The sequence below is a fragment of the Nyctereutes procyonoides genome, unplaced genomic scaffold (genome assembly GCF_905146905.1).
Source record: "Nyctereutes procyonoides isolate TBG_1078 unplaced genomic scaffold, NYPRO_anot_genome, whole genome shotgun sequence".
In the NCBI taxonomy this organism is placed as follows: Eukaryota; Metazoa; Chordata; class Mammalia; order Carnivora; family Canidae; genus Nyctereutes; species Nyctereutes procyonoides.
Genome location: NW_026575131.1, coordinates 46,797,191 through 46,822,168, shown reverse-complemented (window position 1 = coordinate 46,822,168; position 24,978 = coordinate 46,797,191). Strand labels below are relative to the sequence as shown.

The following is a 24,978-nucleotide window of genomic DNA, read 5'->3' as shown; positions in this document are numbered from 1 at the left end:
GTTATGTCTCTCTTTTCATCTGCCGAAGGGCACTTGGCTTGTTTCCACCTTTTGGTTATTGTGACTAAAGCTGCTATGAACATGGTTGTGAAAATATCTGAGTCCCTGCTTTCAATTCTTTTGGGGATCTACCAAGAAATGGGATTGCTGGATCATATGATGATTCTATGTTTAATATTTTAAGGAACAATCATACTTTTCCACAGCAAAGTGGCACCATTTTATATTTCCAAGGGTTCAAGCTTTCTTTGCATGCTTGCCAACTCTTGTTGTCTCCTTTCTTGACAGTAGCCATCCTAATGAGTGGTCATGTGATCTGCATGACTTATAATGTAAGTCAGATTGTCCCAATGGGGCTCTCCAAATTTGGTGATGACCACCTAGCTGTTTTCCTAGGATGCAGTAACCCATAGAAACTTCACATCTTCTATATAGGGGATATAGTTGGGCATTGGCTGATGGAAGAGCCAGTGGGTCTGAACCCCTAGGAGTGGGAACCATGGGCAGGAGTGGGTGGGGACTGGGGACTCAGGTGAGGACCTGGAGTGCAGGGTTCTACTAGCTGTGTTATCCCAGGAGGTGGGCACAGAGGAAACCCTTGGCTGTTTGGACTGAGTGGAAAGGAGAGATGAGGGCAGGATCCATCCATTTTCAGGAGTCTCCTTGGCATCGTTTGAGGTTTGTGAGCCCTCAAAGTGATTGAGTTTGGCCTTTGGTGGGAGCTCAGGGGACCTCTACCACCTCCCGTCTCCCTTGAGTTAGAGGAACTGAGAGATTCAGCTGTCTAGAATATGGAGAGAATGTAAGACCCAAGTCCAAAGACCACTTTAAGATTCCATAAAATGAGGCATGCAGATCCCTGAGTGTGGCGCACAGCGTATTGTAATGCTCCATACCTGGTCACTGCGTTATTAATATCATTGTTACCTACCCACTTTGTTTGGGTTCCTTCAAAAGCTGACCCTTGGACAAGGATTTGAGTGCTAGGAGCTTATTTGGGAAGTGATCACAGAACATAACAGTAAGGGAAAAGGAAGTGAACCCCAAAGAATCGAAAACAGGGACTCTAACAAGTACTTGTACATGCATGTTCATAGTTGCACATTTCACAATAGGCAGAGGTGGGAACAGCTCAGATTTTCATCAACAGATGAATGGATAAACAAATTGTGATATATCCTTACAATGGGAATATTACCCAGGAATGCAAGAAATGAAGATATGATACACACGACGACATGGATGAACCTTGAACATATCACACTGGGTGAAAGAAGCCTGACACAAAAGGTCACAGAGTATATGAGCCCATTTATATGAAATAAATTATCTATAGAGTCAGAAAACAGATTGGGGGTGACTGGGTGGCTCAGTTGGTTAAGTGTCCGACTCTTGGTCTCAGCTCAGATCTTGATCTCAGCGTTGTAAGTTCAAGCCCCATAACGGGCTCTGCACTGGGCATGGAGCCTACTTGAAAGAAAGGAAGGAAGGAAGGAAGGAAGGAAGGAAGGAAGGAAGGAAGGAAGGAAGAAGAAAGGAAAGAAAGAAGAAAGAAAGAAAGAAAGAAAGAAAGAAAGAAAGAAAGAAAGAAAAAAAGAAAGCAAGCAGAATCGTGGTTGCCAGGGGTTGAATGTACAGGCAAATGAGGAATTACTGCTAATTGGGGTGGGATTTCCTTTCGGGGCAATGAAAAAAATTTGGAGCTAGATAGAGGTGGCGGTTGCATGACACCGTGGATATGCTAGATGCCACTGAATTGTACACAGTTGACCTGTGAATAACACAGGTTTATACTGCACGGGTCCACTTACATGCAGAATTTTTACAGTGCAGCACCATAAATGGATTTTCTTTTTCTTATGAGTTTTTTTTTATATTTGAAACTTTAAGGTCAGTTTATTAAGTTCAATGATGAAAGCTATCAGAAGAATATTCTCCTGAAAATTATTTTTTCTTAGAAAAAAAGAAAGGAAAATCAACACCTCCACACAGCCACAGATGCTGTGGCAGTCACACCTCTCTGTAGACGGGGATAGTCCATTAGTCAGTCAGATCACTCTCTGGGTCAGCAGGATTATAGTCTGGATCATCCTCATCATCCTCTAGCTCCAAGTCATCCATTTCCTGGAACAGGGATTCATCTACCTCCACATTGTTTCCAGCATCTTCCAAAAACTGGATATCAGATGTGTCAAGATTGTGATCTGTTTCAAATAGCTGTTTCCCATTTAATTTATTTTTTCCTGCTTGTTCTTCTTCTTTCATTCCTTTCTTTTTAATTTCCAAGAGTTCTGCATCAAACTTGGCCTTCCAACTTAAGAAATTCTCAATTGTGACAGGAGTGCCATGAAATAATTGCTTTTCAGCTTCTTCTGCCTCTTTCTCTTTTTGTTTCTTTTCTTCTCTTCTAGTTTTTATTTGATCTACTATTTCATTTAATTTTTCTTGCACAGCTGTCACTAAAGTAAAGATCATTACCATACCAAGGTTTTCTTCTGCCTGTAACGCTAATAGTTTTAAAATATCTGAGACATCATTATCTTCTAGATTTTCCTGGGAGAATATTTCATAAAGAGGGGCTTCATCTGGGTATTTTTCACTGTATGTGAACTTGAGGGTAGTCTGGACAGTTTCATCATTTTCTCCAGCCTCAGATGTCACAGTAATGGTGAAACTGGGTGGATTTTCTGATAATACTGTGAAGGAGTCGGGGTAGATGGACTCCAGAGCCTCCAGCTTGTTGCGCTGCTCCTCGCCGTAATCTGTCATCGTGGCCCTCGCTGCTGCCCATGGGCTGCCCAGCCACCCAGGCGGCGCGCTGCAGCTGGGACCGCCGCCGCGCCGGGAGAGCGGGCAGCGGCCCTTCTTATGAATTTTTTTCAATTTTTTTTCTTCAGCTGACTTTGCTGTAAGAATATGATATATAATACATATAACCTACAAAATATGTGTTAATTGGCTGTTTATGTTATCAGTAAGGCTTCCAGGCAACAGTAGGCTAGTAGGAGTTAAATTTTGGGGGAATCAAAAGTTATACATGGAATTTTGACTGTGCCGCAGGGGGTTGGCACCTCTAACCCCTGCATGTTCACGGGTCAATTGTACTTTCAAATGCTTCGTTTTATGTTGGGTGAATCTCACCTCAATTAAATAAAGAGGATAAAGAGAGGAGGCGGGAAGGAAGGCAGCTAATAGAGAAAGTTTCTATGGCGGGCAGCTGGAGTTTAATCCCGCTGGGGAACCCTGGTGGTGGGTGTGGCACCCACATCTCAGGGTCATTGCACCACAGGGGAGAAGGCGTCTATCTAGCATTATTTATCAGTCATTGGTTGAGAGCTGCTTTCAACGTGTGTGAATGTTTAAATTTTCCAACACTCCGGCCAGCAACGCATGGGCAGAGAAGCCAGGAGGGATGCCCTGCAAAGTCAAGACTGATGGCACGTGGAACAGTGCATCCATCTGGCCAGCTAGCCGAAGGTCACTGCTGGGGGAGGGTTGAGGGGTCTCCTTGGTGTCTGGTACTCCTGTGTATTGAGCACCTACTGTGTGCCAGGTACACTCTGCTTGACTCCACAGGTCCTCTCGTGTATGGTGCACACATGGCCAGAGAGTGGTTCCTTCTCGCACTGACCCCCATCCTGTGTGTCCCCCCAGGATGCTGCCCATCACAGAAGACCTGCTGTACCTCCTGGGAATGGAGAAGACCGCGTTCCGCTTGTATGCCGTGTCTACACTCCTCCTCTCCCTGCTCTTCTTCCTCTTCCGCCTGCTGATGCAGTTCCTGAGGTTCTGCTGGCGCTTCTACATCACCTGCCGCCGCCTGAGCTGCTTCCCCCAGCCGCCCCGGCGCAACTGGCTGCTGGGCCATCTAGGCATGGTGTGTGTGTGGCTGGGCAGGTGGGCTGGGCAGGTCCCGGGGACTCAGCAAGGATGACAAGGATGAAGGCTTCCTCCATCCCCCAGGAATCTGGGTTGGAGCCATGAAACAGACCCATTTTACAGGATTGGAGTGTGATTGAAGCTCAGAGAGGGCAAGCAGTTTACCTGAGGCCACACAGCTGGGAGGAGGCAGAGCTGACTCTAAGGTTTTCTCTATAATTTCAGGCAATTATTGTAGCAACAGGTGAAAAGTTGCCTGGGAAAGTCATCAGGTTCTGTGACCCAGGGCGGGGTGGGGGGACTCCTGTAGATATTGTTGCTCCACCCCAGCCCCAGTGTGTTTGCAACCTCCCATTCTCTTGTCTTTTATTTCTTACTTCACATAAGGGTGCTAAGCATTATGTCAGGAGCTTTAAAAATACTAACACAGTCCTCTTGACAGTGCTAGGAGGTAGTTCCCATGACTATCCCCATTTTGCTCCTGAGGCTTTTATGACACAGAGATGTTAAGCACCTGGCCCTACGTCACACAGCTCATAGTGGAAGAGTTGAGGTTCAAACCCAGGCCATCTGGCTCCAGAATCCCTGCTCTGTACCCTCTGCTGCCTCTTGTTTCTGGATGACAAAACTCGCACTTTTCTAAAAGGGCTTCAGAGAGCAGAAGGAAGCCAGAAGACCCCTGAGGGCACTGAGGCTTTTGGGGTCCTATAGACCAGCCCCTAACTGCCTATGGCACTCACCTGGTCTCCCTTCCAGGCCTAAATGAAACTGAGGGACAGCTGTGGAGACCTTCCTGGTTCAGGTCTCATGCTGAGTGCAGAGGTGGACTTTGGAGAGGCAGTTCAAGTGCACTGGTCATCCCATCCATGTGGGCTTGATGCCCATCTCTGCCCTTTCCTGCCATGTGACCTTGAGCAGACTACTTCACCTACCCATGCCTCAATTTCCCCATCTGCAATGTGGGGAATATGATTGTTCCTAATAACCTCATGAGATTGTTTTGAGGATTCTGGAAGCCATGTTTGTGGCATACTGGGCACTGAGCCTGCCACGCGGTGGTGGAGGTGCTTAGCTCCTAGGTCCTGCAGAGACTGGAAGTATCAAGTGATTCTAGAAAAGTTTTAGATATTACTTGGAGGTGTCTCAGAAGAAGCAGGAGACACATTTCCACTCAGTAGCTCAAAGACCATTTTATGTGTCTTTTGGAGTGACTCCCCTGGGGCCAGTACTCACCAAGTTTTGCCTGTTTGTGCCTGAATCTTCTCTCTCCCTTTTGCCTCCTGACCCTGCTCCAGCCTCATCCTTCCTGCCGGGACCATGGTCCAGCCTCCTCCCTGGGCTCCTGCCTTCAGTCTGTCCCCCATCCTGGCCCCAGGAGGATTCTTGAAACCAACCACATCCCTCTTCTACCCACATACCCTCTATGGCTCCCCACTGATACCAGAGAAAGTGTCAGCTCCTCAGCTAGTATTCAAGCCCCTTTAGACTCTGACTCCCACCCTACTCACATCTAGTCCTGCAGAATGACTTCCTGTTCCTATAACCAGGCTCTGACTTCCCACCTCCATGGCCTTTGCTGGAACTGTGTCCTCCACCCCAAATATACTTCTCAGGTGGATGAACTTTGACTCATTTGTCATACCCCATGTCCAGCTCGTACTCTTTGAGAAGCCATCTGGCTTTACTGGTGGTTCCAGAGGTAGTGGCCAGGTCCTGATGCCCCAGACAGTTGGCCAGGGCCAGTTCTGAAGTCCAATGTTGACCCTATGGGTCTAGCCTGCCACCTAGGGCCATAAGTTCTGGGTGAGGCCATGGTCTCCCAGGGCTGAACCCGACTGAGAAGGAGACACGGGAGCCAAAGAGAAGTCATCTGTTGGCTTGTTCACTCATTCATTTATTCTTTCGATTGGCAATTGCTGGGCCTTGCATTTGGCCAGGCACTGGGTTAGGCCCCTTAATATCTGAGCTCTCCCCTAATTCTCACAGCCTGTGGAATAGGGATGGATCTTCCCAATGTGATGGATTTGATCTTTGGAGCTCGGAGAGGTTGAGTGACTTGCCCAAGGTCACCTAGTTGCTGAGAGCAGATTTGAGCTCAGATCCTTCTCACAATGGCCTGAAGTACTTCTGCCTTGTGTTTTTGTTAAGAGCAGACATTTTGGAGCTGGGTGGCTCGAATCCTGGCTTTGTGGCAGATGATGCCAGTGCCTGCCTGTATCCTTCTGGCCCATTTCTGGATGTGATGACCTGACCTCCAGTTGCCAGCCCCTGCATTCTAGGGCTTTCTCTAGCACTGTGCAGGGTGAGCTTGAGAGTTAATGCCCCAGGAGTGACCCATAGCCACATGACTATGAGATTGTAGGATTTGGTGTATAAACACCCCAGCTCATCCTCTGGTGGATTGACTCTGAGATTTGTGTCCCCCTCAAAATCCTCAGGAAGACTGAGCCTTGAGTTGCCCATGGCCATGACTCCCTTAGCAACTCCCCTTTTACTGGCTGCCTTCCCTCCCTGTCTCACATTCCCTAGTCCCGTACCCATGTTTTTGGGGATCACCCTCTACACGAACTACTTGCCCTAGAACCCTTGTCTCAAGATCTGCTTCTGGGGAAGCCCAAATTAAGACCATCACTTACTCACCTGTAACTTCAGACAAATCCTTTGACCTTTCTAAGAAAAATGGGGAAAATAGTAGGAACTATGTCATCAATACTTGTGTGGGTTGAAGGTATATAAAAAATGTCCATAGCAGCACCTAACACCGTGAGCCCATATATGTGTGAAAGATAACAATACCAGTACCATTTTATTCCTAACAGAGCACGTACTCAATAAATGCCAGTCATTATTATCGTGCTCACTGTTACTGTTTTTATTTCTTGAACACCAGCCATGTGTCTTGTGCCGGGGCTCTCTCATTTTGTTAATTCATGAATTTTCTCAGCTGCCCTCAGCCAGAGTTGATTTACACGCCCCCCCCCGCCCCCGCCCAGCTCCACTTCTCAGATGAGGGAGTAGAGGTTCAGCCAGATGCCGCCTTCATACAGCCAATCATCCAGCTAGCTGGTTGGGGGAAGCTGGGGCTGGGCTCTTCCTCACTATCTTTCCCTATCCCCCCCACCTCCCCCAGTATCTTCCAAATGAGACGGGACTCCAAGATGAGAAGAAGGTTCTGGACAACATGCACCACGTGATCCTGGTGTGGATTGGACCCGTCCTGCCACTGTTGGTTCTGGTGCACCCTGACTATATCAAGCCCCTAGTGGGCGCCTCAGGTAGGTGTGCTGGGACTTTGAGTGATGGGTAACCCCTTAACTCCCAGAGCTCGCCTGGGCTTCTAGGCACACAGGTGATCCAGGGGAAGAGCCTTTTGAGTAGGGATTTGAAGGGTGAATAGGAGTTCACCAAAGCAGCCATGGTAATACAGATAGTGGGAATAGCCTGGGAAAAGGTGGACCATATCTAAGAGTCCTAGGAAATTTGAGAGGATGTCTACCCACCTGGAAGTCAGTGCCAAACACATTCCGATAGATAATTGTTTGCCTAGGATTTTGTTAAGTGGTTGCTGCTTAGTTCTAAGCCATGGCAGCGCATCATTTAGGTTCTCATGTTCCCACTGTAGCTCTCCTGGCTTCACTTGGGCTGCCCCTGATTGGTGGAAAAGGAGATGTAAAAAGATTGCTTCTTTCTTGTCTGTCCACATCTACCCCAAGGTATAGGACTCCCAGATGTGCTGTCAAGCACTTGTTCAACCTTCAACATCCAGATCCCATGACCTCTTCTCCAGGAAGACCTCTGAGATCCTCCAGACAGATCATAGGTTTTTCCTCAGGGCTTTTCCATGGTCAGCCCTAAACCTCTAGGGCTGAGCGTGTCTGCATCCAGCCCTGTCTGCCTCATGGGAGTCTGGATCTGTAGCATGGCCTCGCATGGAATTGGGCACCTCCAGAGGCATCAGGGGCATTTGAGAGAGGAGGGATGAATGAAAGAGCTCCAGGAATTTTAGGATCTCTGGCCCCAGCTTGGGCCTCTATAAACCCTATGTCTAGAAACCACCTTCAAGGTGCCACCCTACAGCCATGGAAGAGGAAGGGACTGCCATTCTTTCCTTTCCCACCATTATTGTATTTGTGAGGGGATGCCCACCCCACTGCACAGAGGGGGAAATCTAGACCCTGGGAAAGGTGACTCTTCTAAGGGATGGGCACCAAGTTGTGGGAAGAGCCCTGGGTCAGGACTTGGGTGGGCTGGGCTTGGATTCTTGGCTAGAGCCATATTTGTTGTGTGACCGAGCAATTGAGCTAGCCTCGCAGGGAATGTTTCTGCTCTGTAAAATGGGATGGTTGTGAGGGCTGTGTATGATGTGGGTAGGCGCTCATGAGGGTTTGTTCTCTCCTGCCTTTCTCATATCCTGTTTTTCTTTCTTTCTTTCTCCTCCTCCTCCTCCTTCTCCTCCCCCAGCCCCACCACTCTTAAGAGCCTCAGTTTCCTCAGTACTGTCCTACATGGTTGTGAGACCCCAAAGAATAGTAAGTAGAGCCCCCAGTGTGGCCTGGGTGCATAGTAGATGCTCAGGCCTCTGCCTCTGCTCTCCCCTCCCCTCCCTCAGGATGGGCAGGACATCCATGCCTCTCCCACTGGGGGAAAGGTGAGGGACTCTAGACGGGGAGGGTGTGGCTGTGAGTTAGGGCAGATAGGCCTGGCCCCCAAGCTGTGGGCCCCCTTCCCTACTGCATGGGGCCTAAGCCCACACAGCCCATGGATCCTGAGAAGGCATGGGTCCTCTTGGACCTCTGTCTTCATCTTATATTGGGTGAGAGGGATAGAGAGCATTAAATGGGAGAAAGGAAATGAAGATGCTTTATAGGGGATAAAACATGATATATAGGCATATAATTATAGCTTGCCTTTCTACCTTCATTTTGGATGGAGTTGAGGTTCACGTAACATGTAATTAACCATTTTAAAGTATACAATTTTAAACTGTAAGGTATTTCGAGTGTCCACAATGTTGTGCAACCCTGGCTCTCTCTAGTTTCAACATTTTTCATGGCTCCATAAAATAGCCTGAACCTATTAAGTGATTACTCCCCATTCCCCTCTCTCCCCAGCTCCTGGTACGTACCAATTTCTTTTCCATCTCTGTGGCTTTGCCTGTCCTGGAGATTCATTCATTCATCCACAGTGTAGTGATTACTGGGACCTTATTCCTCTTGAAGGCTAAGTGATAGTTCCTAGTCTGGGTGTCCGGATATATGGATATACCACTTTTGTTTATCCGCTCCTCCACTGGCCGACATTTGGGTTGTTTCTACATTTTGGACATTCCGAATCATGCTATGAACACACATGTACAAATTTCAGCATGGATGTATGTTTTCATTTCTCTTGGGGAGATACCAAGGCATAGAAATGCAGGGCCATATGGAAATTCTACATTTAACTTTTTAAGGAATCACTAAACTGCTTTCCTCAATGGCTAGGCATTTATTTTTCATGGTAGGGGCTTTGCTGGGGGCTGGAGATGCAGATACTCATCTCACAAGTTCTTGACACCAGTGACCAATAATTATAATCATAGTTATAAAAATAGCCAGCAGTTGGTTAATTATTCATTTATGTGTACAAATATTTAATGAGCACATGCCATGTGCCAGGAACATATTAGCTCATTGAGTTTTTGTAGGGATGCCACAAGACAGGCAGGATTGTTTGGTTTCTCCTCTGGCAAATGAGGAAATGGAGGGACAGAGGGCTATCATGCCCAAGTTTATACAAGGGGTTAATGGTAGGGCTGGGGTTTGGACCCAGACCTGACCCACCCAGGGGCCAAGCTCTCAACCACAGTGATAGGGTCCTTCCTGCTGGGCATGGGGTGGGGCCTTTTCTTATATGAACTCCTCCAGAGTAGATTATATTCCCTCTTTACTGAAGGGGACACTGGTGAGGAAAGCAGCCCGGACACAGCCTCTCCTGGAATTGATGGTCACATTTGGAGTGGCATAGGGACTTGAGGATGGGAGAGCAAAGGAAAAGACCCTCAAGGGGCGTAGGCTGAAGTCCAGTTCTCAGAGAAGAAAGGAGTCACTAGACTTTCGCCTTCTTCTCCAATGCTGCCTCTTCCTGGAAGCCAGCTGTGACTTCCAGCAGCCCTTTCTCTGTGCCTTCCTTTGCTTCTGGCACACTTTCTACCTTCTTGATAATTGCGTGGCGTGCCTCTGCTTCCCTTTCTCACCCCACCCGATGCTCCTCCAGGCAGGGTGTGGACCTAAACCATTCCTGGTCCCTAGCATGGGTTGGGTACAGGAAGATAGCAGAAGAGATGTTCTAAATAGGAGGATGAGTGGACATATGATTGTGTGCACAATTGGCCAATTCCTAGGTAGTGTGTGTGTAGGTGGCTGAGTCACATCTCAGATAAAAGTGACATCACTTGAGTTTCAGGTACTTCCTTCCTGGGTCCCGGCCCATTCTGTCCCAAGTCTGTTCAACATGTAGAAAGGGAATACACTCACTCACCCATCCATCTATCTATCCATCCATTTTTGCATTCATTCATCCTTTGGTTGGTTCATTCAATAAAAGTTTATTTAGCACTAGGGGTGCCTAGGTGGCTCAGTTAGTTAAGTATTTGACTCTTGATTTTAGCTCAGGTCATGATCTCAGGATTGTGGGATCAAGCCTCATGTTGGGCTCTGTGTTCAGTGTGGAGTCTACTTGTCCTTCTTCCTCTGCCCCCCCCTCAATATATAAATAAAACCTTAAAAAAAAGGTTTTCTTTCCCTCTCCCTCTGTTCCTCCCTCCTTTCTCCCTCTCTATAAAAACATTATTTAGCACCAGTGTATCAGTGATCAACATGGTGCTTTCTCTCAAGGGGCCAGTAACTGGATAGATACAATACAGAGTAATTGGTGGAGGAGGGATGGCATCCAAGTAGAGACTTGATGGATGAGGGAAGAGTGTTTGAGGCAGAGAGTGCATGTGGTTGAGAGACTTGGAACAAAGAAAGAATGAGACTTTTTCAAGGAGATGAGAAAATCCTGTGATGTTAGAACATTGAACATGTAGAAAATGGAGGATAGAGGTGTTCTGAAAGGGCTGGACTGAGGTAGATCATTCATGGCTTTGAAAATGGGCTAAACAGTTGGTGGTTTTGGCTAATGGGTGTGAGTAGGAAGGGACATGGTCAGATCTAGCATCTGATAAGACCTCCCGGAGTAGAGTACAGGGCAGACTGAGAACACAGGAAGTATAATTCAGACGGCCTCAGTTGGCAGAAAAGAGGGGTGATTAGGGTGAAGAGGGCCATTCTGGATGGAGAGCATACCCTGGACAAAGGTTTGGAAGTAGGGCCAGCATGTGGGGGTTATTGGGTATATGTTGATAGGTGAGGTAGGAGAGGCATATAGGGGCAAGATGGGCAGGGCCTTCAGTCGTAGCCTGAGCTTGACATTTTTTATTGGGGTGATAGAGAGCCATGGGAGGCTCATGTTCAGTTCAGCAGGTTACAAGGATCTTTCTGGGGCAGGTATGGAGGATGGACTGGAGGGATGAGGTTGATGTCAGAGCTCAGAGAGGAGGCCCAAGGAGGTCATAAGCAGAGGTCAAGTGTTAGAACTCTGTTTGAGTCATCATCACCTCTTCTCACTCCACAGCTGCCATTGCCCCCAAGGATGACCTTTTCTATGGATTTCTGAAACCTTGGCTCGGTGCGTGCACAACTGAATACCTGGGGCTGGGGTTTCAGGGAAGACGTGGTGGGGCCTGGGGTTTCTTGTAGTATTTCAGGGTAATAGGGGAGGCCCCTAATCTTAGTCTTCTGGGCCCAGGGGATGGGCTGCTGCTGAGCAAAGGTGACAAGTGGAGCCGGCACCGCCGCTTGCTGACACCTGCCTTCCACTTTGACATCCTGAAACCCTACATGAAGATCTTTAACCAGTGCACCGACATCATGCATGTGAGTCTCAAGGTTATTTGGGAAGAGGGTATCCTAGGAGTGAGACTGGTCTGGGCTCCAGCTCATGGGTAAGCTGGAAAATGTCAGGAAGCTTCACTTCCTTTACCCTATAAAGTGGGGTTGTAGTGAGTGGGCAGCTGGGTCTTTGTTAGCCTGGCTTAAAGTCTGTGGTCTCCATGTCAATTTTCCATGTATCCTTTTCTTCCAGGGTAAATGGCGGCGCCTGGCACAGGGCTCAGTCATCTCCCTTGACATGTTTGAGCATGTCAGCCTCATGACCCTGGACAGTCTTCAGAAATGTGTCTTCAGCTACAACAGCAACTGCCAGGAGTGAGTGTAGATTCCCTGGGGAAGATAGAACCAGTTGTTCTAGGGCAAGGTGGTGGGAGAAGAAAGGAAACTCTCAGTTGTTAGGCATCCCTGGGCTATTGGTGCTCTGCCGCTGACAGGTTGTGTATTCCTGAAAATGGACATCATCTCTCTGAGCTTATCTTCTTATCTGAAAATGGAATCCCAGTTCCTTCCCCTTAGCCATTGTGTTGAGTATTGAGATAATGTAGGTTGATGGTTTTGCATATAGTAGGTGCTTAATAAATGCTAGTTTCCTTCATTGTTCCATGAAGAGTAGTTTGGCCTTTGGAAAGTGTCTCCCCACTTTCTGAGTCTCAGTGTCATTTTTTAATAAAACAAGGGTGACAATCCTTGACCCTCTGAGATGTTTTAAAAATAAAATGATATTGGGGTGCTTGGGTGGCTCAGTGCATTAAGCTTCCAACTCTTGATTTTGATCTGGGTCATTATCTCAGGGTTGTGGGATCAAGCCTCATGTTGGGCTCTGTGCTTGCAGAGCCTACTTGAGATTCTCTCTGCTTCTCTCCCTTTGCCCCACCTCCCTGCTCATACTCTATACAAATAGCACTTTGTGCTTCAAAAAAAAAAAGGAATAAAATGATGTCACACTGGCCTGGCACACAGATGCCCAGTGAATATTTGTTGAATGAGTGAATAAGATAACCATTGTTCTGGTTCATTCATTCATTCATCAGATGTTTGTTGTGTACCTACTCTGTGCCTGATACTATAGTAGCTCCTGGATGTATGGTGGTGAGCAACAGACTAAGCCCCAGTCTTTTTTTTTATAATAAATTTATTTTTTATTGGTGTTCAATTGACCAACATACAGAATAACACCCAGTGCTCATCCCGTCAAATGCCCCACTCAGTGCCCGTCACTCATTCACCCCCACCCCCGCCCTCCTCCCCTTCCACCACCCCTAGTTCATTTCCCAGAGTTAGGAGTCTTTATGTTCTGTCTCCCTTTCTGATATTTCCCACACACTTCTTCTCCCTTCCCTTATATTCCCTTTCACTATTATTTATATTCCCCAAATGAATGAGAACATATAATGTTTGTCCTTCTCCGATTGACTTACTTCACTCAGCATAATACCCTCCAGGTCCATCCACGTTGAAGCAAATGGTGGGTATTTGTCATTTCTAATGGCTGAGTAATATTCCATTGTATACATAGACCACCTCTTCTTTATCCATTCATCTTTCAATGGACACTGAGGCTCCTTCCACAGTTTAAGCCCCAGTCCTATACTGGATATGTCTGATACTATGGTAGCTACTGGATATATGGTGGTGAGCAACAGACTAAGCCCCAGTCTTATTCCCCTTGGAATTTTTTTTTCCTTGGAATTTATGATCTAGGTGGGGATATAAGGAAAAAGAGACATCATAAATGGTGGCAAGTTTATAGCACATAGTAGGTCCTTAGTAGTAAGCTGCTGACTTTGTTACTCTGGGCCTTGTAGGGTTATGCTTCACTTGGGTAAGGTGGGGATGGCCTTAGTGATTGGTTAATTAATTAATCCAAAAATATTTACTGAGTGTCTACTAACCACCACTCCTGGACTAGGCACTATGAATACAGTGGTCAACAAAATAGACAAGGTCTTGCTCCTCTGGAACTTACATGGTGGGAAGAAAGGCAGTAACCGTGCACAAATAAATAAACAAGAAAATGATAGTCTGTGACAAATATATGAAAACAAGCATACTTCAGGACCAAGGACAGCCCCTTGCACACTTGTCGAGGGATTTTTTTTTAATTTTTAAAATTTTTTATTTTTTTAAAGATTTTATTTATTTAATTCATGAGATACACACACACACACACACACACACACACAGAGAGGTAGAGACACAGGCAGAGGGAGAAGCAGGCTCCATGCAGGGAGCCTGATGTGGGATTTGATTCCGGGACTCCAGGATCATGCCCTGGGCCAAAGGCAGGCACTAAACTGCTGAGCCATCCAGGAATCCCCTATTTTTTTTCATTAAAAAATTTTATTTATTTGAGAGAAAGATAGAGAGGGAGAGAGAGAAAGAGAGAGAGAGAAAGAGTAGGCACATACAGGGTGGGGGGATGGAGGGTCAGAGGGAGAAGGAGAGAGAATCTTAAGCAGACTCTGTGCTGAGTGTGGAACCTGATGCGGGGCTTGATTTCATGACTCCGAGATCAGGACCTGAGCCAAAACCAAGAGTTGGATGCTTAACCAGGTGTGCCACCCAGGTGCCCCTAGAATTATCATTGTGTGTTTTTAATAACAGGTTTACTGAGATGTAGTTCACATATCATATGATTCACCCCCTGTTTAAAATAGATGACTATGTAAATATACTAGAAACATAATTTCTAGTTTCTCTAGTTAGCAACATAGTTTCTAGTATATTCACGTAGTTGTATAACCATCACCATACTCAATTTAAAAATATTTTCACCCAAAACATGCCCTATACATTTTATCACTCACCCCTATTCCCACTTCTCCCAGTATAGGCAATCACGCATCTTCCACTGGTCTCCACAGATTTGTCTATCAAGGAAATTTCATATTGATGGAATGATACAGACTTTTGTGTCTAGTTTTGTTCACTCAGCATAATGTTTTCAAGATTCATCCATGCTGTGGCCTGTGTCAATTTCATTTCTTAGGTTGCTGAGTAATAGTCCATTTACCATATACACCACATTTTGTTTATCCACTCATCTGTTGATGGACATCTGGGTTGTTTCCACTTTTTGGCTATTATGTAAACATTCATGTATCAGTGTTTGTGTGAACACATGTTTTTAATTCTTTTAAGGTCTGTACCTAGGAGTGGAATTGCTGGGTTATGTGATAATTCTTTGCTTAGCCTTTGAGGAACTGTCAGACATTTTTCCCAAAGTAGATGCATCATTTTATATTCCTACCTGCACAGTATGTGAGGACTCCAATTTCTCCACACCCTTGCCAACACTTGTTATTATCTGTCTTTTTAATTCTAGCTATTCCTAGTTGGGAAGTAGTTGAAGTGGTGTCTCATTGTGGTTTTGATTTGTGTTTCCCTAGTGGCTAGTGCTGTGAAGTATCTTTTCATGTGCTGTTTGGCCATTTGTATATCTTCTTTGGAGATACATCTATTCATATGCTTTGCCTATTTTTAAATTGGGTTATATGTCTATTATTGTGTTTTGAGAGGTCTTTATATGTTTCAGATACAAGTTTATCACCAGGAACAGGAGTTCTCCCATTCTGTGGCTTTGTAGGCATTTATTCTTATTCTTTATAGGCTACATCTGTTTGGAAGTCCTAATCCTTTGGGCCTGTTTTAAAATGTACCTGGATTTTGGTTCTATTTAGGTATGAGGCTAACAGATCACATGATTGGCATTAAAAAATTAGTTTGTTACTTATAGTTTCCAAGAGGAGGGGGCGTGCCACACCACTCAGGACTACCCCGGGAAGCATCAGTGTCAGTCAGGAGAAAGTGTGGCAGGAGTCTTTTTTTTTTTTTTTTTTTTTGTGTGTGGTTTCTGCGGGAAGGAGCAATATGGCAAGGTGCAGGCTTAGGATTGGCTAGTTTGAATAATTTTAGAGGGCCCTGGAGGATACAGGGCTGTCCCTAGGTGTCGGTACCTGGCCCTGGGGTGATTAAGGCCTGGTGATAGAGGGTCAGTGTGATAAATTTCAGTGTAAAGGAAGGATCTGGATTGTTTGGTTTTGATATGAGGCATGCTCTTGGGTGAATCATTGGCCGTCTCTAAGAACTAGTTAGTTCTGGGAGAGGCAGTGTCTCTCCAGTTAGCAAGCCCCCAGATGGCACAGCATAAAGAATACGAGAAAATAAGAGAATATCATCTATACAGGGCCTCTCTCCGTCACCTATCCACGGGCTTGTGTTAAGGGCTAGGCCCATGTTCTTCTTCCCCCTACCTCCCCAACAGGAAGATGAGCGATTACATCTCGGCCATCATTGAGCTGAGTGCCCTGGTGGTCCGGCGCCAGTATCGCCTGCATCACCATATAGACTTCATCTACTACCTCACAGCAGATGGGCGGCGTTTCCGGCAGGCCTGTGACACCGTACACCGCTTTACCACGGAGGTCATCCAGGAGCGGAGGCAGGCACTCCGCCAGCAGGGGGCTGAGACCTGGCTGAAGGGCAAGCAGGGCAAGACCTTGGACTTCATTGATGTACTGCTCCTGGCCCGGGTGAGGCTGGACCCTGAAGGGTGGAGCCCTGCCCAGGATGGCCCCTTGGTGAATGTAAAATGATCCACATCCAAAGTAACATAGATCTGGGACGCGGGCAGATGCAGCACACGTTAAGACTTACTGTATTAGTTTGCTAGGGCTACCTTACATTGGGTGAGTTAAACCACAGAAATTAATTTTCTCAAGGTTCTGGAAGCTAGAAGTCTGAGGTCAAAGGCACTGACAGGATTGGTTCTTCTGAGGCCTCTCTCCCTAGCTTGTAGGTGGCACCTTCTCATATATCTTCGCTTTGTCTTCTCTCTGTGTCTCTGTGTAAAATTCCTCTTCTAAGGGCACCAGTCATGTTGGACTAGGGCCCACCCTAAGGACCTCATTATAATTTAATTAAGTCTCTAAAAGCCCTATCTCCAAATATGGTCACATTCTGAGGCCCTGGGGGGTTAAGACTTCACCATAAGAATTCTTGATGGTGGCGGGTATGGGGGGGGGACACAATTTTGCCCACTGTACTTACCATGATGAAATAACAAGACTTTGAAGAAACGTGACGCTTGCAGAGATTGCTTCTGTGGAATTTCTGAGAAGTGCTTGGGTTCTGGATTCAAACAGTCCTGGGTTTCAGTTCTGGCCCTGCTGCTTAGTGGATGCTTGACCTTAGTCATCTGACTCTTCCCTCTGAGCCTTCCCTTCCCTTCCCCATTTATGACATGGCAGTCATGAGACGTGATCTCAGATCGTTGTTGGGCATCCAGCAGGCTGTATGGTTTCAGTAGCTACTCAAGAAATACAAACTCCCTTATTCTCTTCATCTTTGACTCTTCCTCCCACTTTCCATCTTTCTTAGACAAGTTGCCTACCTCTTTCTGCCTGGAGTCCTTCCCCCTGCAGCTTGGCTTGAGAGAGGGGCAGATATCTTGACTTTAGAGAAGGCCTAGGATGTGGAAGGTGGAATGAAGTGGGCTGAACATCCTCTCCCACTCACTCCAGGATGAAGATGGGAGGGAGCTGTCAGATGAGGACATCCGAGCTGAGGCGGACACCTTTATGTTTGAAGGTGAGGATGTGGGGTGAGGCTGGGGGAGGCCAGAAGGGATCCCATTGTCTGAAAATCACATCTTCGCTGTCTTTAGACAGCCTCCACTTGAGCTCCTCCTCTACCTCCAGGTCATGACACAACGTCTAGTGGGCTCTCATGGGTGCTATTCAACTTGGCCAAGTATCCAGAGTACCAGGAGAAGTGCCGAGAGGAGATCCAAGAAGTCATGAAAGGCCGGGAGCTGGAGGAGTTGGAGTGGTTGGTTTGGGGTCAGGGGGGTCATGGGGAGCAGGTTGAGTCTAGAGCTTGCTTGCCTTTATTTCTTGCTCTGATCTGCACGTATTTCTTGCTCTTGCCTGTATATTACTCTTGCTACTGCTGGGTGTTGTTGAATAAGGTAGTATCCAAACAGATGTGTGGGTTCAGGTCTGTTCCACATGTGTCCTCGTTCTCCTTGAACCAGCAGCTACCCTGGGCACATTCTTCTCAAGGCAGATTCCAGAAGCACAAAGAGCCACAGTTTAAAACCTCTGCTTGCATTGTAACATTCCAATTAGCTAAAGCAAGTCACATGTCCACGTCAACCACAAATGGGGCAGGGCATACATTCCACTCACCTAAGTAGAAGGCACTGCAGAATCACATGCAAAGTGCATGGGGTATGTAATTCAAACATGGGGGTGGGAGGAGAGTGAAGAGTCAGGAACAATAATCCAATTTACTTCAGATGTGTGCCATGTAGAGCTGATTCTGGATGACTAAAAGAAAACAGCATTTAAATAGCATCGGACAGCAAGAAAGCTCTTTTCTGTTCAGTGTGTTCACCTTTTAGATTTTGATGTCTGGGAGAGACACTCAGTGGGGTGCCATCGTATCTTCAACTCCTTGTGAATTTGCCTTTTTAATGAAGGCAGAAGATGGCTCAGGTTCTGAGGACTGGGCAGGAGATGGGTCTAGCTAGAATTTAATAACTCTTCTGTTTTCCCAGTGGTGTTTAGGTTATGGGTACTTTTATGCCAGGCATGCCATTTGCCCTTTACCATAGCGATATAACGTTTTTTTAAAATTTTTTAAAAATGTATTTATTTATGATAGTCACAGAGAGAGAGAGAGAGAGAGGCAGAGACACAGGCAGAGGGAGAAGCAGGCTCCATGCACTGGGAGCCCGATATGGGATTCGATCCCGGGTCTCCAGGATCGCGCCCTGGGCCAAAGGCAGGCGCCAAACCGCTGCGCCACTCAGGGATCCCGATATAACGTTTTTTTGAAAGAGAAAGAAAATGATCCAGATCATGGACCAAGGATTCTAATTAATCCAAATTGGGACCCTGGAATACATTGGAAAAAAGTTAATAGCATAGGAGAGAGTGTATGGGTTTTTAAATATTGAAATTGATTCATATAGGCTGGTAAACTACTGCTGCCCTGGGCCCCCTGACTATCCTGGCACCACTCCCAGCTATTCCCTGACTGCCACACAATTCATCAGTTAAAGGGTTAATGCTGGGTGTGCAGAAGCCTGTGGGTGCTGCTCTGATTGGTTGGGGGTCAGATATTTTGCATGCTGAGGATTAGTGATATGTGCATGGGACAAGTCTGAGACCCTAGACTGGTTTCCTGCACGTTGCTCCTGAATGCATGTGTGTGCTTGTGTGTGTGTGTGTGTGTGTGTGTGTGTGCCTGTTTGAGGAAGTGAGTGTTGCTGTGGTCTGGCCTGAAGTCACCCACCATTCCATGTTCTATGCTCCCCAGGGATGACCTGACCCAGCTGCCCTTCACCACCATGTGCATCAAGGAGAGCCTACGCCAGTTCCCGCCAGTGACCTTGGTTTCCCGCCGCTGCACGGAGGACATCAAGCTTCCAGACGGGCGCATCATCCCCAAAGGTGCCCGTTATGTCCTTCAAGTCACTGGGCTGCTCTGCTTCCTATGGGAGGCTGGTCATGTCTGCCCCAGGCGCACCCTCCCTGTAGATTGGGTGTCTCTCTGTGTGGCTTCTGGGATGAGGGAGGAGACCCAGTTGTGTAGTGGGGAGACTGAGATGGGTGAGTCCAGGTGGAAAGACAACAGTGGGTATGGCAAGGTGGGCCCTGTGAGGGCGCAGGTAGGGGAAAGATGGTTTCATTCAGTTGCCAGATATCCCTTGGACACTAAGCCCAAGGGATGCTGGAGATTAGAGAGGCCTTGTTCCCAGAACCAGGCCTTGAGACCACCCAGTCTGAGGGAGACACAGCAGAGCATAGACATTCCCAGTCATGTGGGGTCAAAGATGGGCTAAAGATGGGCTGGAACAGCCCAAAATAGAGTGATGACTTTATCTGGGGTGAAATGTAGGGAGGGCTGCTTGGAAGAGGAAATATGAGATGTGAGCCTTGGAGGTTGGAAGTGAAAGAGAGCATGTTTATGGAGCAGAGTCTCAGGGTACAGGTAGTGAAAGATTTGGAATGCTGGGTTGAGGCACTTGAACTTGATCTTCAAGACAGTAGGGAACCATGGGAGGTATTTGAGCTGAGGAGGAACAGTGTCAGGTATGTGAATAAGAAAATCCCTGTGTGGCCAGCATGACAGCTAGAAAGAAGGTTATGGGGACCTTTTATGGAGCAGCAGGGAGAGTGGACATAGCAGCAGAGTTTCTCAGAGAAGGATGGGCAAGAAAGGGTAGCAGTTGGCTCATGGGAACAGCATGGCTCCAGGAAGAGCAAGGGAGGGAGGAGGAGGTCTTCAGAGAAGGCCCTGGTTCCCCTCAGCGCCAATGGCCCTACTGACCCCACCCTCCCCACAGGAATTATCTGCCTGGTCAGCATCTATGGGACCCACCACAACCCCACAGTGTGGCCTGACTCCAAGGTGAGCCCCTGCCTCAATTCTCCCTTCCCTCAGCTTCTTCCTTCTCAGAAGGGGCGGTCCTGGGGGGAGGTGAGGCCTCCCTACCCTGCTCCCCAGGAATACAGATGGCCTGGTTGAATGCAGAGCTTGAGTGCCCCTGCCCCACCTACTCACTCACTGTTGATTCATCAGGTCTACAAATATTATTGAACGCCTGCTGTGTGCCAGCCTCTATGCTGGGCACTGTCTTTGCCCTCATGGAGCTCATGGTGAAGTTCAGGGGAAGAAAATAAGCAAAAACTATCATCGTGGATATTGATATGGGTACAAAGGAAATATAAACTGGAGTGCGGTGGGGGGCACTTTAGCTTAAGTGGTGAAGAAAGGCCTTGTGGAGGAAGAGATATTTGAGCCGAGACCTGAAGAGTATGAAGAGCCGGGAGAAGCCTGTTCCACAGGAAGTAAAAGGCCCTGTGGTTGTAATGAGCCTGGCATGCTTGAACAACGGAAAGAAGAGAGTGTGGCTGGATAGTAGCGAGGTTCTCTCTGTCCAGCTGAAGGGTGGGGGCTAAGCTGGGATGGTTGGGCCAAGCCCCCAGACTCACCCCCAGGCGAATCCCGTCTAGGTGTACAACCCCTATCGGTTTGATCCGGACAACCCACAGCAGCGCTCCCCACTGGCCTATGTGCCTTTCTCTGCAGGACCAAGGTAATTAATTCTCTTTCCCCCAGTCCAAGCCAAGCGTAGGAGGAGCACTGAGGCCAGCGGAAAGTCAGGGATGTGCAGATCAGGGGCAGAGACCACCTCCCACCCAGATGTGCTTTCTGCCAACCCAGCACCCAGTTCATGCATCCAAAGCACCAGGATTCTCCCAAATCAGACTCTGCGATAGTATCCCTGGGTGTTGAGCAGCTACTGTTGTGCCAGGCCCTGAGTTCTGGGCTTATGTGCTCCCAAGGACTCTATGATGCCACTGCCCCCATTTTACAGATGAGGGGACTGAGGCTCAGAGCGGGAGGTCCTTTACGCGGGGACTCCCCCCCCATTCCAGGCTCACAGGGCAGCTGAGCCTGAGCCCCGTCCCCGACCCCCTTCCTCTAGGAACTGCATCGGACAGAGCTTTGCCATGGCCGAGATGCGCGTGGCCGTGGCGCTGACGCTGCTGCGTTTCCGCCTGAGTGTGGACCGAACGCGCAAGGTGCGGCGGAAGCCCGAGCTCATCCTGCGCACGGAGAACGGCATCTGGCTCAACGTGCAGCCGCTGCCTCCGCGGGCCTGAGCGCCGGCGCCGCCCTGCGGATCCCGGGGGCCCAAGCCCCGCCCACAGAGGCCCAGGCCCCGCCCCCGAGGGCCCAGGCCCCGCCCCCAAGGTCCTGAGGGCAGAAACCACGCCCCTCGAAGTTCAGGTTCGGCTCCGCTGGGGAGAAGCCCGGTGGTACCAGCCGCGCCCCTCGCGGCAAGGCTCCGCCTCCCGGCGACCTGGTCCCGCCCCTTGAGGCCCAGCTCCAGTCCCCTGAGCGCCCTTCCCGCTCTCCTGCTGGGGGGGGGGGTTCCAGGACTTGAGACCCGACCCCTAAGGCCTCTGGGATTCAGGATCATTCCCCTCTGTGGGTCCCGGCTGGCTTCCAAGGTGAAGACTTGGGCGCTGGAGCCCGAAGTTAGAGCCTTGAACCCGGGCATCACCTTCCTGAGGCTCCCAGCTGCTGTGGGGGAACTCCCCTGGCACCAGGCTGCATCCCAGGGCTCGGACGTATGCTTCTGTTGTTGTTTTGTAAACCTAGACCCTCCTTCACAACCCTCTGCCCTTTTCCCTTGCTGTGAGGCCCTTTGCCGAATGTTCTGATTTTTGTAGAACAAAACCAAGGGATGCAGACGTCCCCCCAGCGTCCACCCCCCAGCCCCGCCAGACGCTTCCCTTGGAGCCCAGCAAGGAAACGAAGGTCCCTGGGCAGTTGGGAGGCATGTGAGGGAAGCTATGGGCCAGGAGGCTGGGAAGCCGTTCGCCCTCAGACATAAACTCAAGCTTTTTGGGACACTTTGTGCATTCATTTATCTCGTCAGCAGACCACATATTAATTGTTGGCACTGGGCCAGGGCCGCGGCCGGGGCTCAAATCCTGCCCTCAGGAGAACAGGGGACAGATGTTGAACAAATATTTCATATGCAGTTTTATTTATAATCATGACAAGTGCCTCAAAAGAGAGGCCCTTGGTGCTCTGCAAACACAACAGGGGGTGGCTCAGGGAGAGCTTCTGGGATGCTGAAGTGAGGGTACAAGCTGAGTGGTGACAAGGGAGAGGAGAGCATGTCAGGTAGGAGGAACTGCATCTGCCAATGTGCAGATGGGAAGGAGAGCATGGTGTTCTTGGGGAACACCACCCTGGGGTGACTGGTTCTGGAGAAGGGGGCAGAATGGAGGAAAGTTGGTCAGGGGCCAACTGCCGGAAAGTAGAGGCCACATCTCACTTCAGGGCATTACACTCAGGGCAATAGGGAGCTGAGGAGGGCATGGGAGCAGGGGGGCAGGACAGGACATGGTCAAATGTGGGCTGGCAGGGAGGTGGCTTGGAAGTGGGGGTGCACTGGGGACTGGAAATCTGGGGAAGAGAGAGACTGAGGTCCAGGCAGGACAGGAAGGGTGACTATCGAGCCACAGGGGCTGAGGTGAGGGAGGAGGTAAGCTTGATTCCCACGTCTTTGGCTGGGGGAACTGAAGACGGCATGGTCCCCGACATAATGATACAGGAGATGGGGTGGTGGCAGTGTCTACAATAATTGTATTAATTCATCAAATATTTATTGGGCATCTGCTGTGAGGCAGGCCGTATTTGAGGCCTTATATAATTGACATTTGTTGCCGGGGTGGGGGAGTGTTAACAGATGATGGATAATAAATAAGCAAATAAACAAGTAAATTCACATGGGGTCTTGGAGGATTTTGACTTTTATTGTGACAGAAGTGGGGAGCCATGGGAGGGTTCTGGGCAGAGGGACAGATTTGTCCTTTGGTCCTTATAGTATTCTTTTGGCTGCTAAGTGGGAAAGCAAGGGTCGCACCAGGGAGGCAGGAGGGGGTGACTGCATTGGCCCATGTGAGAGAAGTGATAAGTGCTATGAAAAAACTGAGCTGGGTAACTGTGTGTGGGGGGATGTTCTGTAATGCTGGTGGGGGGAGCAGCTGCTAGATGGTCAGTGAAGTCCTTACGAGCAGGGGTCATTTCAACAAAGACTTCATGTAGGAGAGGACAAGAGCCAGTGGATATTTATTTTATTTTTTTTATTTTTATTTATTTATGATAGTTACACACACAGAGAAAGAGAGAGAGGCAGAGACACAGGCAGAGGGAGAAGCAGGCTCCATGCACCGGGAGCCCGATGTGGGATTCGATCCTGGGTCTCCAGGATCGCGCCCTGGGCCAAAGGCAGGCGCCAAACCCCTGCGCCACCCAGGGATCCCGCCAGTGGATATTTAGGGGAAGAGTATTTGAGGTAGAGGGATACGATGCAAAGGCCCTAAAGTAGGGAACAAGCTTGGGGTGTTGAGGGGGCACTGAAGAGACCAGTGTGGCTGGAGGAGGAGCATGGAAGGAGATAAGGGCGGGGAGGGGATGGGAGCAGGTCCCACAGAACCCTGGAGTCCACTGATTTTTATTGTGACAGACATAGGGAGCCGTGGAGGATTCTGGATAGAGGAAGGACAAGATTTGTCATACAGTCTTTGTTTGCTATGTTGAATAGAGACTCTCCCTAGGATGAGACTAGGGAGATCAGATGGGGTGACCAGATTTGTCCAGGGGAGAGATGACAGTGGCTCCAAGGAAACTGGGGGCTGTAAAGACAAGTGTTTGGATTCTGATGACTGATCGCTTTATTTTTTTATTTGACTGATCGCTTTATGAGGGTAGCGCTGGCAGGTTTGCTGGTACTTTGAATGCAGATTTGGGAGAAAAAGGGGACCCCAAGTTTGGGTGTTGAGCACCTGCAAAGATAGAGAAGTGACACCTTAAGATGAGGATGCTTAAGAGAGTGAGGGCTTTTTTTTTGGGGGGGGGGAGGCGATGAGATCAGCACTGTCAGTGTGGGCCAGAGGGAGTTGGCGACGTCAGGTGGGCAGTTGGATAGGCAGCTCTTGACTTCCGGAGAGAGTTCTGGCCTTGTGATGATACACGTTTGGGACACTCAGCACTTAGAGGATTGTTTAAAAAGCCCCAAGGCTGGTGCGATCCCCTCTCCCCCACACGCCCGCGTGTGTATGTGCGTGTGCGTGTGTGCGTGCACCTGTGTGCCACCCTGTGTGCCTTCCAGATGGAGGGGTTTAAGGACCAATCCCGGAGGTCTCCAAAGTTGATATAACCATAATGAGATTGAGAGTTGGCTGAGTGCTTCCCTGGGGCCCTTCCCAAATATTCGCCCGGAATTCTCGCAGGTACTGTTACCATGAGATGGGCACTGCCATCCTCTCGTTGGACAGGAGGTGGAAGGAAGTTCCCTAGAGAGAGGATTCACCCCATGTCCTCCTAGCGTGGCGTCAGTGGGGTGGCTCACCTCTCAGGCTTCTAGTGCCTCGCTTTGCCTATCGGGGGCGTCAGCAGGTGTGAGTGGAGAGGGGTGCGTGGGTGGGGGGTGCGTGAGTGGGGGGGTGGCGAGAAGTCAAGGCCTGGACGGAGGCGCGATGCTGGAGGCCGCGGCGGTGTGGGTCCCGCGACGTCCCCGAGTGGCCTGTGCTGG

The 24,978-nt window shown here is 48.7% G+C and overlaps 2 protein-coding genes across 3 annotated transcripts in view; one reads left to right on the top strand and one right to left on the bottom strand.

The window, feature by feature from the left end:
- The window catches only part of LOC129521795 (ultra-long-chain fatty acid omega-hydroxylase), a 32,188-nt gene extending 9,013 nt beyond the window's left edge, over positions 1–23,175 (top strand). For both annotated transcript variants that reach the window (XM_055343611.1, XM_055343610.1), the window contains exons 2-13: positions 3,655–3,877; positions 7,010–7,154; positions 11,536–11,589; positions 11,710–11,837; positions 12,046–12,167; positions 16,117–16,384; positions 17,375–17,441; positions 17,552–17,681; positions 19,176–19,309; positions 20,206–20,270; positions 20,876–20,958; positions 21,352–23,175. In XM_055343611.1, the coding sequence (XP_055199586.1) occupies positions 3,656–3,877; positions 7,010–7,154; positions 11,536–11,589; positions 11,710–11,837; positions 12,046–12,167; positions 16,117–16,384; positions 17,375–17,441; positions 17,552–17,681; positions 19,176–19,309; positions 20,206–20,270; positions 20,876–20,958; positions 21,352–21,529 (1,596 nt within the window). In that variant the 5' untranslated portion in view covers position 3,655 and the 3' untranslated portion in view covers positions 21,530–23,175. The remainder of the gene's footprint in view (positions 1–3,654; positions 3,878–7,009; positions 7,155–11,535; positions 11,590–11,709; positions 11,838–12,045; positions 12,168–16,116; positions 16,385–17,374; positions 17,442–17,551; positions 17,682–19,175; positions 19,310–20,205; positions 20,271–20,875; positions 20,959–21,351) is intronic.
- On the bottom strand, positions 1,872–2,833 carry LOC129521796 (RWD domain-containing protein 1-like). Its single transcript, XM_055343613.1, has one exon. It carries the CDS (start codon positions 2,767–2,769, stop codon positions 2,041–2,043), a length of 729 nt encoding a protein of 242 aa, XP_055199588.1. The 5' UTR covers positions 2,770–2,833; the 3' UTR covers positions 1,872–2,040.
- Positions 23,176–24,978: the final 1,803 nt, after the last annotated feature.